Source organism: Sebastes fasciatus, chromosome 3 (genome assembly GCF_043250625.1).
Source record: "Sebastes fasciatus isolate fSebFas1 chromosome 3, fSebFas1.pri, whole genome shotgun sequence".
Classification (NCBI taxonomy): domain Eukaryota; kingdom Metazoa; phylum Chordata; class Actinopteri; order Perciformes; family Sebastidae; genus Sebastes; species Sebastes fasciatus.
In genome coordinates this window covers 3,757,671-3,776,147 of record NC_133797.1, presented here as the reverse complement: position 1 = coordinate 3,776,147, position 18,477 = coordinate 3,757,671, and the positions used below count along the sequence as shown (strand labels likewise).

Below are 18,477 nucleotides of genomic sequence, written 5' to 3'. Positions count from 1 at the left end.
CCGTTAGCTATTCATTGAGGGGTTAACAATGACCCTGAGAGAAAGAGCTGACGTTATTCTCTGGACCGGCCAGAACCGTGTCACAGGCTCGGAGAGGTTCTGATCCTAACGCCACTCCTCTGAGCGGATATTAATAACTAACGGGACACATATCAGTCTACAGACTTATGCTGAAGGAAACCGACACTACTTTGGCGTTTTAAAGTTGAATTCCTTTGTCAACTTTGGATTTGAATGACTTCAGGGTTCACTATGTCATTCTTTAATTTCCGTAAAATCTTTAAACTGGGATCTGAGAAGAAGAAGAAACAGTATGAACACGTGCGCAGAGATGAGAATCCAGAGGAAGTCTGGGACATCATCGGTGAACTGGGAGATGGAGCCTTTGGAAAAGTGTTCAAGGTAATTCAAGGAAATGTCTCCTTCAGAGCTGCTCTATGTAGAGAGTGGCCTTTCCTCTATTTATCTGTACCCATCAATCCTCTGTTTGAAGCCTGATGAGATAAGGTACCAGCAGTGTCACCTCAGCTTGTATTGCTTTTGACCCACCCACCATCTTCTAACCTGTACACCAGCAGCACTATGGCAGAGCTGGGGTCAAATATGACTGCTGAGGTCCCTCTCTCTCCAACATACTTGTCTTAACCCCCCCTCTGTGAGGTTTGTTTACATGTGACAGACCATCCAAATGTCATCAAATCCATTGATTGTTGGAAACAGACTAAGCGGTCTCAATGGCAAGTAAAGCTGAGAAAATGCCAAAGTCAACATTATCTTTGTCATTTACATCCAGATATGGCCAGTCAGAAATGTGACATTTCCCAAGCAGTATCATGCTGGTGGATTATATCTTAGAAGCTCCAACAAGCCAGCCAAATAATTCCCCCTTTTGCGTTTTCAGAAAGCTGACCCGATGTCAAAGCAACCCCCTTGTCATCACTTTAATAGTGCCATTGTTTGGGTTGACCCCAATACAGCCAGAAGCTTCATTTGCATGAGTGACAGTAAATTGTATCACACAGGAGGGCTCTACCAAGTCTAATACCAGGAAGTCTGTGGCTAATGACGCCGTTTACATGCTCTGTTTTGTTCTTTGTTGCCAAATGCTATTTTTGGGACACTTTGAAATAGTTGGACTCACCCAAGATTTCAAGCCGGTCTTACTTTGTGTCATACTTATATTAAGCCTAATCTTATTGCACAACGATTCAGTCACAGGTTGCCAATTTCCCAGCATTCCAACAGTAGGTCTCACGTGAGTAAGACCTACTGTTAAAGGTCCCATATTGTAAAAAGTGACAATTTATGGCTTATATATTATAAAGCAGGTATAAGTCCTATATAAATACTGTGAAAGTATCGAAACGCTAAATCCACAGAGAAATACACACAGCCCGTATTCGGAAACTGAGCTTTTGAAACAAGCCGTTAGGATTTCTGTCCATTTGTGATGTCACAAATTACAATATTTAGACAATTTCACAGTTTTAAACGTAAACATTCTAAATGAGTCCCAGTTTATTTCCTGTTGCAGTGTATGTGAATGACTGAATGAATCAGCTGACAGGAAGTAAACATGGACCCAAGCAGGCTTAGCAAAGCAATTCTGTTGCAATTCCATTGAAATGCACTAAAACGAAGCGTTTCAGACAGAGGGTAAATACAGGTATATTCAAGCAGACGGTATGAGGAAAATAAAGTTTTTTTTAAACATTAAAGCATGTAAACATGTTGTAGTAGAAACCCAAAATACAAGTATGAACCTGAAAATGAGCACGATATGGGACCTTTAAATGGTTAATGGACTTGCATTTATATAGCGCCTTTCTAGTCTTCTGACCACTCAAAGCGCTTTACACTACAGGGATACTGCTGGGGATTGAACCGCTGATCTTCTGATTGGTGGACAACCCGCTCTACCCCTGAGCCACAGTAAAAAGTATCAAAACAGATCTTTTATCATTGTGATTCCATGGAATCAGTTCATGTTTGTCCCACTGACGGTGGCATTCCAGAGTTAAGCTGAAGGAGATCTACAAATAGTAAATTGCAGTGTTATGTGTATATGTCTGGGCTTTAGGCCATTGAGGCCAGTTGTAATGCCCCACTGCACTGATGCATCACTGGGATAGTCCACATTACTCTATTGATTCATAGTGAAATACAAGCTGTCTGCTTCAGTACTGATGAGTAGATTATGGGGGGGTTATATTATTTTAAATGGCCTGCATGTCTGAATGCGGAACACAGGCAGGTCATCAGGAAGTAGCTGCATCCCATATCGCAGCGGCGACTTCATTGAGCACATCCTGCCTGCAGAGGTGCCAAAACAAACAGGAGAAATTTCCACTTTAACATGTTCTGCTAATTTACTCAGACCCACAGCAAAGCAGACGGTGTTTATTTGTTGTTTTTAGATCTGGTTGTGTGAGGTGTTTGTTGCAGGTCTGAGGTCGAGACAACTTTAAAGTCCAACATAAACCAAGTTTGACCTTTTTAGTCTAGCCTTTAAGATTACGGTTGTTCATCCGGAGCAGTAAAATGAGAAGAAACACACATTTTCTGAACTAGATCAGAGTACAAGATGACCAAGATTTAAGACTGTGACCCGAATAACTGCACCTTGACGATACAACAGTCTAATAACATTCTCATCCTACAGGCTCAAAACAAACAGACGAGAATTCTAGCTGCAGCCAAAGTTATTGACACAAAGACCGAGGAGGAGTTGGAGGACTACATGGTGGAGATTGACATCCTGGCCTCCTGCGACCATGAAAACATTGTCAAACTGCTCGACGCTTTCTATTATGAGGACAAACTCTGGGTGAGTAGAAGGAAGAGCTCTCTGGAGAGACAATGTCATCGGTGTTTCCTCTGTATTACCACCCAAGCAGGGGATCATACGGACCTAAATACAGCAGTTTGATTTAACAAAGCTTCCGATCTTGGTGTGATGATGGATTATACAATCAATGGTGTTAGCGGTGCAGGATGTGCTTCAAAAACTTGGACAAAAAACAGAGAGCGAATATTGTAGTAGTAGCCCACCCACAGTAAATCTGCTCTCTAATATCACAGAAGAAATACTGTTTCATTGAGTCCTTTTTGCAAGTTCTGTATTCCAGTTGACATACATCAGACCGGCACATAAGGGTACTATGCAAAAATTCAGGGCCCGGCCCCTTTTGGGGGAGAGAAAAGATCCCATAGATGTCAATGCTATTTGATGTATGTTTGGATTGTAATTTTGACAAATCCATATGCATTCATCTCTTGTTATACAAACGTTTGTTTTATACACATGTCTAATAATTATTTTGCGATCTTGCCTGAATCTGAGCGTTCGTACGTTAATAAATGAAGGTTGATCGCCGTCATGTCCCTTCAGTCTTCCCCCGTCCAACACAGTGGACTGATATTGTTTATCCAGACATCTCTACATATCTGATTGAATCCCGTTGGCTGACTGTTGTCTGTAAATAACCAACGTGTTAACAGCCAACTGTTTGATCTATAGGCTGAGATTTAGTTGGAGACGACAGTCTGATGCTGCTTTAACGTTAATGTATGACTGTATTACTGCAGCAGCCTCCCACTCAAGCTAACGTTAGCTAGCCATGCTAGTCACCGTCACCAGCATCATTTAGCCATTTAGCACACTGACAGTGAATATCAACGTATCGTATGTGCCTCAAATCTCAGTGTGAAAGCCTCGGTTAACCAGCTACACAACAGCTATTTGTCATTTTCCATTTTCTCTCCTGTGACGGCGAGTTTCTTTCCCCCAAAAGGGAGCGTAGCCTCGGCGATGACGCCATGCTGGTCTGGTCTATAGCTTCGAGCCATAAAGCTCCTCTATTAGATCTTTTTTAGCACACGGCAGGGGAACAGATCGGAGATCAGCGTTTCTGGATTTATTGTTGGTGCCACCACCTACACAGCAACTCTTCGGCGTAGCGTTATTACTATTACCGGATTGTTTAAAGTAGAAGTTTGACATAGTAGACATTTTTCAACTTCTTCTGTTTACTCTGTTTCCGTCTATGAGGGACACAGGGTGAGAGCCTACTCTGGATGACGTATTGCCGGTCTGATGTATGGTAATAGAAACATGGGCTCAGCGTGGACCCTCAAAACTATGTCTTTAATCTGCATCACTGTACTATTATTGCAAGGCTTTATGCAACTTCCTTGACTACTGTAGTATTGTTATCAAAATTTGAGGTCAAAGTTCACCTGAGCAGCAGATACAAGCAGCTTTTAGAGCTGTTAATCATCATACCAGTTTATAATCCATCCGCTTGTGATATGAGCCTGGATTTAAATGCCTTTTTTTCTTCACTGAAGCCCTTTTTTCAAACAGAAACATGTATATTTGGTCATCTGTTAATCTACCACAAGTTTGTCTATTCCTTGCAACACAAAGTCTGAATTTTAGGTGTCACACCATCGGAGCATCAGTGTTGGGCGGGCTCCAGTGAGTAATGACTAGTTGTGTAGATATACTTCTTTTGCCTTGGCCCTGGAGCAAACCTGTGTCCGTATACACATGATACCCAGGGCCTAAACGTTAGGGAAGTGTTCATGAATAGATGAACAGTGTGTGTGAGGAACTCAGTGCCTGAGGTAGATTACAGGTTGGTCCGACCCAGTAATTCAAGGCTTTCTCTTTCCTATCTCATTCTCCCTGTAGAATATCTACCCATGCTACGCCAATAACACAATCACCATGGTAAAGACTCATGTGAGTCAATATACAAGCATCTAAAAAGACAGTCAGGTCGTCATAAACTCCCGTGATTACCTGAGTATTTCATTTCAGTGCACGGCCCTTTTCCTCCCCATTGTCCTCTGAACAATGGCCACAGCCTGATGGAGGCTGTCTGTTGATTTTTATCTCAGCCTGTGCGGCACCTGTTCGTGCAAAGAGGAGAGAGTTGTCTGTCCAGGACATTTCCTCCTGGAGGTGAAAGGCTTTATTCCACATAATCCCACAAGGTTTGGGAGGTGACTTACTTTATAACTGCATTCTAAATTGCATCACCTGTTGATCTTTTTTTTTCTCTTTTGCTGTTTGCGCTACAATTTCAGCTGCACAGCAACAGTTTCTAGGTTCTGGATCAGTGAACTGATCCGTCAACTGGTCACACCGTCAACTGGTGGCTCGTACGTTGTGCGAAACAGGTTGAGTTGCGCCTATATTTATAAGGATTATAAAAAAACAACACGGAGGCTTCGTAATCCAAACCAAGATGGTAAATTGTATTACTCCTTTCAACTTTGACAAAGACAACGCAGACCAGATTCACTCCTTCCCTTCTTACCTTTCACAATAAAAGCCCTAGACATGTAATATTCGAAGGGGACTATTTAGCATTTTCGTGTCATTTATTCAGCACGTATCTATGCTCTCTTCAAAGCCACCAGACTCCTTTTGAAAATAACTGTAATTTTACCTCGCAGAACATGGGAGTTGCTGGTCTACCGCTGCCTCGATCGGTTCGTTTGTTTGTGTAATTGTGTCACATTAGTGTTTTAAAAGGTTAGTTCGGATTCACCAGAGTCACACAATAACACAAACAAACTAACTGATCGAGGTTGTGGTATACCAGCAACTCCCGTGTTCTACAAGGTAAAATTACAGTTATTTTCAAAGGAGTCTGGTGTCGTTGAAGAGAGCATAGATGGATACAGCTGTTCATAATTCGAACCAAGATGGGCAAATTGTATCACTCCCTTCAACTTTGACAAAGGCAGCACAGACTAGATCCACTCCTTCCGTTCTTACCTTTCCCAATAAAAGCCCTAGACATATAATATTCGCAGGGGAGTATTTTGCATTCTCGTGTCCTTTAATGCGTCACGCCCCCCAGTGTGTAAAGGCCTTTAGTGAGTAGCCTACACAACCCGATGCAGGAATCAGGTTAGGTGAAGCTGAAATGAATGCCCGTCTTTAATAAATGGAATGCGAGTTGTGGCATATCTTCATGTAAGAATGGGGACAAAGTCATAGCTCTTATTTATCATTTCATTTTATTTTTTTCCCCATGCACAGTAACAATGACTCATAATAACAAAACTTGTCAAGAAAAGGAAGAAAATTGGTTTAATTCAGATCGCCTAAAAAGTGAAAATATTAAACAACTAGAATGGCACTCGGAGAGCGCAGACATCAGTCAAGGTGCCTGACTTTAAAAACAGATCACAGCTCACAGCTGGCAGTACGGTGAGGTGTTCGGCTTATTATTAACACGGTGTGTTTCCGTGTAACGTATCGGCGGATGCCTCTCTCATTCAGCAGCCTTGTTATGTCTGAATAACATTACACTACGTTGTCTCTCATCCCATCATCTACCGCTTTTTTCTATCTCACCGCGGACGGCATGCAGCTACCGCACCTCGATCTCTTGCCACACATCCACACACGTATCTCTCTGCTCGAAGAAGGAAGGAGGCGGGGTCACGAGTCATCAGTTACACTGTGCATGTGTTATACCCTGTGGTGTTAATGCTCGGGCTGATCGGAATCCTTAGAAAAAAATTCCTGAATCTGGATCATGATACGGCTTGCCACCAAAATGTAATGGATTGTTCATTGTGCCACACCCCACCCCTCCAAAAAATGTCATTGAAATCCATCAATAACTTTTGGAGTAATCCTGCTAACAGACAGACAGACAGACAGACCAACGCCGGTGAAAACATTACCTCAGGCCTTGGCGGAGGTAATGATGGGCTAATTAGGCCTAAATAAATTAATTTTTTTATTTGAAAGTCCGTTCCCAACAGTGTCTGCTCAGACACAAAAAATCCGGGCCCTTGAAAAAATGTAGATGATGACCCCCGGGCTGCGGTGTTATCATTATTTTCCATCCCTTTATGCCTTAAACATGTAGGTGAGATCACATACAGTCTCACAACCTCCCTCTATGTGCCACATGAATGGATTAGAAGATATGTGGGCGCACACTTCTCCATGCATTTGTGTGTGTGTCAAATAAACAAGTGTGAGAGAGGAAGCCACGGCCCTGGCCTCTGGTTCCTCTCTGCCTGCTGCCACTCTGAAAAACCACTGTGGGGGCCATTGTACGACAGCAGAGCCATTAAAACAACAGCTCGCCTACAGAGAAACATTAGAATGGTGTGTGTTGAATAGCCAAGACTGTTCTGAGACTTCAGGCATTGTATGTCTTGTAAGGGCTTTGTTGTTGTAAGTAGAACAGTCTTGAAAAGCTCAACTGAATAATGGAATGCCATTGAACCTTGGTGAAAAGTTACTTAGTCTTTTTTTAGGAAATAGGCTCTTTGAAGATTTTGTCACTTGTTATTTTAAATGCAGGCTGACCCTGTCACGTAGGGCCTTAACCAACGTATCAACCACAATTAGTTTCTCAATGGTTACAAAATTGCACAATTGCGGCTTCACTTCCTCTTCTTTAATGTGTGACATTTGGCCAAACGTTCTCCAAAATCTCAGAGTCGACATAATGCTATAAGGCTAGCCTTCTGTTTAAGCTTAATAAAGACACTCCAGATGCTTTACCTTAACCCCTGCCATAATCATACTCACCCTGCCTGAAGTGCTGTGTCCATAGAAACTTTAATCCTATTTACAGAATCAGGCTGCGGTCTGACAATATAGCTAGTTAGCAGCTGTGTGAAACCTTTTCCACAATGTGGCCCCAACTGGGCCAATCCTCTTATGTCAACAGCCATACTGAAAGCTCCTGAAAGCCTTTAAGGGCTCAGCGTTTCATTCACGCGGGCTGGTTGGAGGTTCATTCTCAAATTGCCTTCATCAAGTTAGTAGTTAGGGTACGTGATGATGAGTCCCTTTGAGTAGTGTTTGTATACAGCGCATATTCCAGCAGACTAAATGGCGAACATTTCTCTCTGAATTTGAGAACCTTCCAGACCCTCACTATAGATTTGACAGGTCACTGTGTTCAACCAGAGCACTACTGCCTCATGAATGGCCTGCGTGCGCTCACCTCTGTTTGACATTTTTGTTGCATAGGTCATTGCTAATCTCTAAATAATGAACACTTAAAGCAGCAGTAGGCAAGTTGGAGCAAATATGATTTTAAAAAAAGTTATTTTTATAAAACAGTCACTATATCCTGACAGTAGTGCATGAGACGGGTTATCTGAAAAAAAATCATGTTCCTCTGTGTCCTCCGGTGCTCCTAATGGCATCTGCAAGACTCCACAGACCGGAGGAAAACAACCATTCAGAGCCGAGCTAGAGCCTTGTCGTGTCTGAGCAGCTGTCAATCACTCGAAAACTCTGATCAAACGGTCAAACTAGGCAGCGCTGATCAAATATGAATCAATATTCTATTACTGTAATGCCTATTTTTCGCGTAAAATGTTTTCAGAATCATCTTGTAGTGTACTGTTTAGCTGTAAAATGAGAAAGATTGTGACCCGGCAGCCATGTTGAGATCAGCTTGAGGAAATACCAAGCACCGCCCATCAGCCAGAGCACACTTTCTGGTTTTGAGGAGAGAAATAGGCATTACAGTAACAGAATATTGATTCATATTTGATCAGCGCTGCCTAGTTTGACCGTTTGATCGGAGTTCCTAAGTGATTGACAGCTGCCTCCGTTGAACAGCCAATGAACAGCCAATAGGAACGCTCTCTCTCTGAAATGACTGTCACAGGCTAGATTTTCTAAAGCCTGAAAACAGAGCCATGAGGAGGTGCAGAAGTCTAGTTATCTCTCAGAACACTTGAATTACAATATGCCGAAACGTTATTATGTTATTTTTTGCCCAATGATGCCAAAAATATTCTGGCTACTGCTTCTTTAATAAAGACTATTTGATGCATGCTGTTTTACAGAAACAAGTGTGTTGCAAGTGTTCAAAAAAAATTGACTCTTCCTTTTTCCCCTTGTCGGCAGATCCTCATTGAGTTCTGTGCAGGAGGGGCTGTGGATGCAGTCATGCTAGGTGAGTCAGCATTTCCACTTTGCATACAGGTTGTAAAGTCAAAAAGGAAACCGTTCACAAAGCAGCCACTAAACAGCAAAGTGAAAAAAGGCCAATATCAGACATCTAAAGACCTCTGTAGACCACCTAGACATTAACATTCTTCAATCATCAATACAATGAATGTAACTTAACCCACTTATCCACGGTCAGGCATTCTAAGCATGTGTTTGCGTGATCCCCTGTAGAACTGGAGAGAGCCCTGACAGAGCCTCAGATCCGGGTGGTGTGTAAGCAGACTTTGCAGGCCCTCGTCTACCTCCACGACAACAATATCATCCACAGAGACCTGAAGGCCGGCAACATCCTCCTCACGCTGGACGGTGACGTCAAGCTGGGTAAGGGCACAGTTAAATCCAGCTGTTAAAGTGGTAGTTGGGATTTTTTTTTAAATGGGGTTGTATGCGGTGCTTATCCACAGTCAGTGTATTACCTACAGTAAACGGCGGTCGGCACGCCCACAGTTCGGAGAAGCTGACAGGTGCACCAGCACGGGAGCAAAGCAATGTACCGCTGTGAACGGGGCCAGCAGCAAAACGCCTTTTAATCACCTAAAAAAAATCAATATCAGTTTAAGAGTACACTATATTTAGAATATTTTCACAGTTTTACCTTAACGTCAGACAGCCCTTTCCGATGGGGAACTGAAGCTGTTATCTATGCTCTCCTCAAAGCCACCAGACTCCTTTGAAAATAACTGTAATTTGACCTCACAGAACATGGGAGTTGCTGGTCTACCGCTGCCTCGATCGGTTAGTTTGTTTGTGTTATTGCGTGACTTTGGTGTTTTAAAGGGTTAGTTCGGATCCAGCAAAGTAACACTGGTGGCCAAGGGCAGCGCTCTAAAGATAAATTGAGGGCATATAAATCTTTGGATGCCTATAGTTAACTATCCTTCTGTAAAGTCAGTCAAAAAGAGAGTCGAACAATATCGGCGAAGCGTTTGAGAGATGGAGAGAAATGGCTGCTAATAGTTTAGCCTTCTGCTAACCGTAGCAGCAGGCTAAATATTAGCAACATTTACTCCCCATCTCTGAAATATTTTGCCAATATTGTAGCTCGCTAGAGCCTCGAATCACAGTTTGTCATCTCAAATGTATGCGATATACTCAATTCTGTCACCCAACAACACAGCAAGATGACATTTTATATGTCCAACTTTAGCCCACTGCTAGTGTTAGCCTCCGGTCTTTTCTTCGTTGTGCCTCCAGCTTACACTGTGATGTAATCATGACGTCGACACAATAAGGGTCTATACATATACAGGATATAGTAGAATGTTAAGATCTAAGGTGAATTGTCTTGCAAGTACATTTTTCCTGGTTAAGTTATGCATTTTTTTTTTCTTTTACTTTTCTAGGGGAAAAACTAAAAATGAGTTCACAGTCTAGCAATGTAGGCTCTGTGCCTTACGCCATAGTCTTCATGTATTTATCTTGTGTTTTCTCATGTTTTAACTGCTGGAAATGGCACAGGAATGTGCTGTACAGCTAGTGATACCGTCCATTTATAGCCACTTTCATACATGCAGGCCAAATACACGGTTAGGTTCAGTTACCTAAGTTGGGTGTTGGTTTTCATCATTTACACACAGGTCTCTCTACCAGAAACACGGTGTAGAGTCGAGGTATCATGCGGTATCGTATGGATCAGAAAAACAACTTTGGCATTTGCCACACTCTCTGTTAAATGCAAGAAGCTTACAAGTTCACATGATCCTTCTCATGACATTACACTCTATGAATGTGAAACAGTTGTAAGAACAAATGTGGTGACTTTTTTCGCTCTAAGATTTCCAGAATGACGCCCAAGTTGTAGTAAACTGAAAATGGCAAGTAAATATGGCAGCTTTCATGTCAAATTTCTGTTTTGTTTGTATAGTTCTTCCCACCAGTAATAATACATGATAGAATATTAAGTAGAAATGTCATTTTAAAACCAGACATCAGTATCGAAACAGCAGAGCCTGAGATACTGACTTCTTGTCTCAAGCACAGGTCTATACCTTACCACTTATTTCCCATAATGTAACAGCATCTTTCATTAGACCAGGGGCAGGGTTCGACATTAATGTTTTTGACCAGACAAGTGGGTCAGAAATCTACTTGCCCAAAGTACATTTTTACTTGGCCCTATACTAATTGTTTCATTAATTAGTGGTTATCAAATAACAACAAAGACCAAAGTTAATTTTCATGTTTAATCTTTAATTAAGTAAATTAATCTGGAGTTTCGCCTACATCCTCTTACACCACCCAACTAAACTCCAGTTTCCAGGATAATTGAAATGCTCACTTGCGCTTCAGCCCCTAAACATTGTCTTTACCCGCCGACATTTTCTCGTGAGCACCCGATCGGTATTGCACGTGCATCTCTCAACAGAGATGCCTTCTGGAAGTGAGATAGCTTAGTCCTTAACTACTTCCCTATGGAAATGGAACCTGCCAAAATAAAATAAATAAATCAATAAGTAAATAAATAAATGTCATTAAATGTAGCAAAAATTAATAGAAAAAATAAATGTAGCCATTAATTAATTGATAAAACTTGACATTTTGTTTTAATTTGCTTCTTTATTAATTTATCTTTGTATTAATTTCCTTATTTATTTACTCTTGTGTTTAGTTTTCCCTTTTATTTATTTATGTATTTATTTTTATTCATTTTTAAATGTATTTATTTATTTTTGCATTTATTTTATATTTATTTTCCCTTTGCATTTCACCCCTTATTTATTTCCCAAAACTTTTGGGAAATAAATAAATACATACATCCATACAACAGAAGAGTAAATAAATAAGGGTATAAATACAAAGATGCATAAATAAAGAAGCAATTAAGACAGAAATATAAATTTATGTCTCATTTTATCAATTAATTAATGGCTATCTTTAATGATTTATTTATTTATCGAGTCATTTATTGATTTATTTTTGATTTTGGCAGGTTCCGTCCTCCATAACTTCCATCATCAGCTCCGGAAAAAAACAATGTGTTTTATTATTTTTTCCTACTTGCCTGATTGGGCAATTGAGTTGCTAGATTTACTAGCCTGACTTGGCATTTAACTTGCCTCGGGCAAGCACGCAATCCTTACTGTTGAGCCCTGAGGTGTTAAACGGATTTTTAATTTTTTGTCTATATTTCCCCTGTTTTTTTAACAAAGGACACATGTCTGTATTTGAATGGATAGAAGAAAGTGTCAGTCTTTCTTGAATTTAAGAACCCCGTTGGACATTCTGAGCCTTTGTACTGTCAAAAGGAACATAATATAAGACATTGTACAACTGTTCTCCCAGGCTGTATAGATTCAGTATACTGAACTTGATGTGTGAAATCAGAGGAATGCGCCTGTAAAAGAAATTCAATTTGACTTATACTGTACAGTCTTACTGTTGCGTGGCCATCGCAGACATCATATGAATCAGTGACCGTTATGCACAATAGCAATAGTTTGGACCTACCACTCAGTGTGTAAACAAACATGTATCCAAAGCAGATGCAGTTACGTAGCTTAATCAGTGAGTTGTGAGTCACTGCTGGTGGATAAAACAAGCTCAGTGAAAGAACACACAACAAGCATTTTGTCCAGTGATGTAACACACACAGAGGTGCCTGTGCCTGCTGAGCCGTTACTCACACGCCACACAGACGAGGCAGAATGCCGTCATGCAAATTTATATATTCAATGTTATAACTAGGGATGCACCGATACCACTTCTTTTCAGATCAAGTACAAGTACAAGTACTTACATTTGGGTACTCACCGATACGAGTACTTCTCTGTGCCAAAAGACCCTCGATAACAGCCAGCTGGAGGGTGTGAGCGACACACGGTTGGCTGGGGAATCCCACACACGAGGCGGTGCGCCGCGACAGGCTTTAGGTCGACTTTGAAAGGCTCTGGGCGAAGGTTGCTCGCTGCCACAGCTTTACAGCGCTCCCCGCCCGGACCTCGCCGCAACGTGGACAAAGGGCTCGTTGCGCCCTCTCTCCCCGAATGTCGACCGGGGCGGACTGTCGTCAGTGCGCCCCCAACCGCGTCGTGCCGCCAGATCGGGGCTCGGCCCACGTAAAAGGCACCAGGGGTCTGCGGCGATGTCGGATACCCACCCGACCCGTCTTCAAACACGGACCAAGGAGTCTAATGCACGCGCAAGTCAGAGGGTGCAAGCAAGACCCAGTGGCGAACTGAGGTGGGATCCCAGCCCAGCGAGGTCGGGCGCACCACCGTAAAGTTGTGTCGGTGCCGTTGTATCGGAGCCGTTTTGCGAGTACGAGTACGATTACATGAGCACAGTATCGGACCCGATACTGGTATCGGTATCGGTGCATTCCTAGTTATAGCACCTTATGGATTGGCTATAGGGTAGCTCGGGAATTTTCGCGGTGGACCGGTCTTTATTTTTTTTTTGTAAATAAAGATCTTTATTGAGTTTTAACAAGTTTAAATGTACATTCCCGGCATGGCCCAGCCCGGCTCTTGCAGCCGCAGACAGCGCAGAGCGGAGCGCTTCCTGTCAGACTGGGCCAATCTAATACTTTCAATATTGAGGGATATGAGTGGCCCCTCCCAGTTTGTACTGTTCCTCGTTTTTGTTGAAATCTGACGCACACAATCAAACCACTTAGTATTACTAAACAAACAACCCACAACTATCCATCTGCATCTTTCGGTCTCAGCCACACAGAAAGCTGCTGGGGGGCAGGTAAAAAACAGAGCGGCAGCTGCATTCACTTGCACTCAGACATCGGAGTTTCGTTTCTTAATTTGTTTATTGGTAGAGTGCTCCAGGGATGACGTATTTTTGTAGGCCAACCAGGAAGTTAGCATCGCCATGGTTCCCTCGACAAAAAACAAATGAACACCACTTTTATGATTTTTGAAGTGTGAATGCAATCGCCAGAAGTAAAAAGCTAACGTTAGGCTATAAACAAGCTACACCACGGTCGCATCAGCGCGAGTATACACAACGAGGCTGTAAAGGCGGACGAGTCGGCGTGATGACGTTTAGTAGTCTCATTTAGCCACTTGTTAGCAACCGCCTTTTTTAAGACACGTTAAAGCTTCAAAATTCACGAGTGGGGTATTTATGGATGTATTTTATGTCATCAAACAAAACGTTAAAATCTCTTAAGGTTATGTTAATTACAGACCTTATTTCAGGCATCTAACTAAAACCTCATTGAAAAATCCCATTGACTTCCAGACGAGGGAACCGGAAGTGCTAAAATGCTAACTCATTTCCAGGTTTTAGGACTCCGTCCTGTAGCACTCTATGAGATTGTCAAAAACAGGGGTGGCAGCTGGGGTGAAAACTGCCAAAATACGTTCCACTTTCCTCCATCTCAAAGTCCCAGGCTGAGTTTCAGTCCCAGTCTACCACTGATATGGTTTCTTGGGCTGGCTGTGTTATTTTGTGTTAATCTCATGCACTGAAGAGATTAGCGATTGTGCTGCTCAAGCGCACAGTTTTTCATTTTTGTACTTGGTATGTGTGGCTACATTTGGAAAATAAATGATGACAGTGGTGTTCCTCCGGCAAATGTTTTTTGTTTGTCACATGTCTTCCAGCTGACTTTGGTGTGTCTGCCAAAAACACCAAAACCCTGCAGAGGAGAGACTCTTTCATTGGAACGCCTTACTGGTGAGTGCAATGTAAAATGAAACATGTTTTTCATAGTCAGTAAAAACTCTTTTTGCCATTCTTGATGAAAGAAATTAAACTAGTTCAGTTTTGCCTTTCTTGCACAACACAGAATAAACATCCAGGAACTCCATATCTCCTATCAATGTCTTTCCTTCCAGGATGGCTCCAGAGGTGGTGATGTGCGAGACGTCCAAGGACCGTCCATACGACTACAAGGCTGATATCTGGTCCCTCGGGGTCACCTTGATAGAGCTGGCACAGATTGAGCCGCCCAATCACGAGATGAACCCAATGAGAGTCCTGCTGAAAATAGCCAAGGCGGATCCTCCGACCCTGATGCAGCCGTCACGCTGGTGAGTCACAGCGTGGAGCTCTTATGATCCTGTCAGGAACAATGGCGATGATCACCGGTTTGAATGGCCGGTGTATCGAGTTTTGCATAACTCCACTGATGTTTGTCTTTATGTCAGTCAGTTTCCATGACTCTTTGGAATCCTAGATCCTTGACCTAGAAGAGCAATACGCTTTTAATTGTACAAGACTATATTCAAGTCTATTTTTTTCACCACTTCCACCCTTTAGGTCCCCAGAATTCAGTGATTTCTTAAAGCGGTGTCTGGACAAGCACGTGGACAACAGATGGACTCCGACGCAACTGCTACAGGTACCTTTCTCACCACTCTCAACATTCACGCAAATGTTTTCACTCAGGTCAGGGATAGACGCTAATATTTTTATGCACTGGCCCCACGGGCTACCAAGCCCCTGAACGTGGTGGCCAGAATACATTTTTGGTGGCCCAAACGTAAACTTCAACAAGGCACTTCAATAAATGAAATGAGATTAACTGAATGAAAATATATAATTATTAGAGCTCACAATCGATTTAAATATTTAAACACGATTGATCAGAAATTAATCCCACATTTTTTATCTGTTCAAAATGTACCTTAAAGGGAGATTTGTGAAGTATTAAATACTCTTATCATCATGGGAGTGGACAAATATGCTGCTTTATGTAAATATATATATATGGCGAACTGCAGCCCAACAGGCAACAACAGCTGTCAGTGTGCTGACTTAATAATAATAATAATAAATTCAACTTATATAGCGCTTTTCAAGGACTCAAAGACGCTTTACACTATGGGGGGAAACGGTGTGAGACGAACAGCAGACAAACGACACACACAGGCGCACTCTCATACATACACACAGACAAATGGGTAAGGGGAGGGGGGGGGGGGGGGGCTAGGAGTAGGCAGAGGAGAAAAGATGGGTCTTGAGGCGGGACTGGAAAAGGGTGAGGGAGTCAGACTGTCTAATGAGTTGTGGGAGGGAGTTCCAAAGCTTGGGAGCTGCCCTGGAGAATGATCTGTCCCCAAAGCTGCGGAGGTTGGACTTGGGGGTGGAAAGTAGACCAGCTGAGGTGGATCTGAGGGACCGTTGGGGTTGGTAGGGGGAGAGGAGGTCAGAGAGGTAGGGGGGGGGCAAGTTGGCGGAGGGCTTTGTAGGTGAGGGTCAGGATTTTGAAGGTGATCCGGTGGGAGACAGGGAGCCAGTGGAGGTCTTTGAGGACTGGGGTGATGTGATGCCAGGATTTGGTGTGAGTGAGGAGTCGGGCAGCTGCATTCTGGACCAGTTGGAGTTTGTTGATGGAGGTGGTGCTGATGCCGTAGAGGAGAGAGTTGCAGTAGTAAAGGCGGGCGGAGATGAAGGCATGGATGAGTTTCTCGGCAGCAGGGGGTGTGAGGGAGGGTCGGATCTTTGCGACTTGACTATGACTCGCCCCAAACTGCATGTGATTATCATAAAGCGGGCATGTCTGTAAAGGGCAGACTCGTGGGTACCCATAGAACCCATTTACATTCACTGATCTGGAGGTCAGAGATCAAAAAGTGCAGCCATACCTGAGATTTGTCTCCAGTATCAGATGCAGCTCCTTCCTTTTAAAATCGTTCTATGTAGCTAAAAATAGAGAATTAACGTTTCGCTACCAGCATCATAACATTATTAGCATCGATGGAGGTTGAATTGCTTTCTATAGTAAGCTAGCTTTGTTAAGCTAACAAGCTAGCTAGCTTTGTTAAGATCAAATTGGTTCAAAGTACCTATATTAATGTAACACTTAGCAATTAGTTAGCTATAGTTTGCCCCGCTTGTTTCATCAAAGTCACATATAATGGTAAAATGATTTAAGAATTGGACAGAAAGTGAGTTAAATCGTACTTAGAAACAAATGCATAGCCACTGATTTGACACAAACGGAACAATAAAGTTACCGGGCAAAAAAAAGTCATCAACGACTGGGCGTTCCTGTTCTACGTAAACCAATGATCTATGTGGGCGTTCCTGTCAAGCTCTACAGGAACGTCCACTCCCCGCGGCTGCAATCAGACTCTACAGCTTAGGTCTGTTAGCAGCCGTTCTCCTGCTGTTCTTGCAACAACTTTGAATTTAGTAATCACCAGACATTCAGTAGGTGGAGATCTCCAGTTGTCTGGTATCGCGAGACTAGGAGCACGTTAGCAGTCTGAGTAGGCATAGTAAACCCATACTTCAGTAGCTCTGACATATCGGTAGCTACCCAGCGACATAATCCTCATTCCCCATCCCACACCCATGTACCAGCTGCCATTCAGAGCATAAGCAGCATATTCTTAAATGACATCTGTTTACCTGCTCAGTCTCACGTCTGTCAGGTACTTGACCGCATGTCCTGGCACTCATCCCCTTTGTACCTACGCTGACGTCAGCATCGCAGGCTTTTCTTTTTAAGGGTTTAAGGTGCTCACCAAGGCAGAGCCACTTAGTTACAGAGAAGCAGTAAGGACACATTCATAAACACACACCGAGGAAATAGCAAGGGATTGTTCTGCACGGAGGAAGACTCGATGGGCGTGAAAATACAAAACAGCGGCCTGCCACCGATGAAGGTTTTGATATCAAAGAAGCTGCATATTCTCAGGCCGGCGATAGAATATGTGCAGCAGATTTCTAAGCCGAAGAAGGTGAGGTTGTCAAGAGATGTGGATGCAGTGTGTGTGTAGTCTTATCTTTGTTTGCATTAAAGAAGTTAGATTGATATATGTGTTTATTGTGAGGAAAGTTGGTTGTTGTGTCTTATATAGCCTAAATAGAACTGCCTGTTATACTGTGAGCAATTTATATCTCAAAATCTATGGGATTAGTTCTCTGTGGGGTGTCCAGTCTTTGCTGCCAACTATGTGGAAGTGCTTTTATTGCGGCAGGTGACATATTGAGTTTACCAACATATGCTATGTACTGGGTGTTAACATATATAAAAGAAATTCAGATTTCTAATTGTGTTCCTTTAATTTGTCTTTTGCACAGCATTCGTTTGTGTCCGGTGTGACCAACAGCAGGCCCGTGAGGGAGCTCATAGCTGAGGCCAAGGCTGAGGTTTGGGAGGAGATCGAAGACCACAAAGAGGAGGAAGAGGAGGAAGACACAGAAGTTCACCTGGTGTGTAAACATTTACAGACACCGGTGTGCAAAATGAATTTGCATTGTTGAGGGAAAAGTGCTAGCAGTTTGGTATTTTCATTTTTATAGTTTTCATTGAGCGGGGCATCCCATGACTGTCTATAGTTAATTGTGATTAATCGCAAATTAATTTCTCAAGTATTTAATACTCTTATTAACATGGGAGTGGGCAAATATGCTGCTTTATGCAAATGTATGTATATATGTATTATTGGAAATCAATTAACAACACAAATCAATGACAGATATTGTCCAGAAACCCTCACAGGTACTGCATTCAGCATAAAACAATATGCTCAAATCATACCATGTCAAACTGC

At 42.6% G+C, this 18,477-nt stretch overlaps 1 protein-coding gene across 1 annotated transcript in view; it reads left to right on the top strand.

The window, feature by feature from the left end:
* Positions 1 to 138: 138 nt before the first annotated feature.
* Positions 139 to 18,477, top strand: part of LOC141765112 (STE20-like serine/threonine-protein kinase) — a 36,242-nt gene continuing 17,903 nt past the window's right edge. The window contains exons 1-8 of the mRNA XM_074631041.1: positions 139 to 402; positions 2,663 to 2,827; positions 8,912 to 8,960; positions 9,188 to 9,337; positions 14,575 to 14,647; positions 14,809 to 15,003; positions 15,233 to 15,314; positions 18,005 to 18,136. Coding sequence (XP_074487142.1) covers positions 235 to 402; positions 2,663 to 2,827; positions 8,912 to 8,960; positions 9,188 to 9,337; positions 14,575 to 14,647; positions 14,809 to 15,003; positions 15,233 to 15,314; positions 18,005 to 18,136 — 1,014 coding nt within the window. The 5' untranslated portion in view covers positions 139 to 234. The remainder of the gene's footprint in view (positions 403 to 2,662; positions 2,828 to 8,911; positions 8,961 to 9,187; positions 9,338 to 14,574; positions 14,648 to 14,808; positions 15,004 to 15,232; positions 15,315 to 18,004; positions 18,137 to 18,477) is intronic.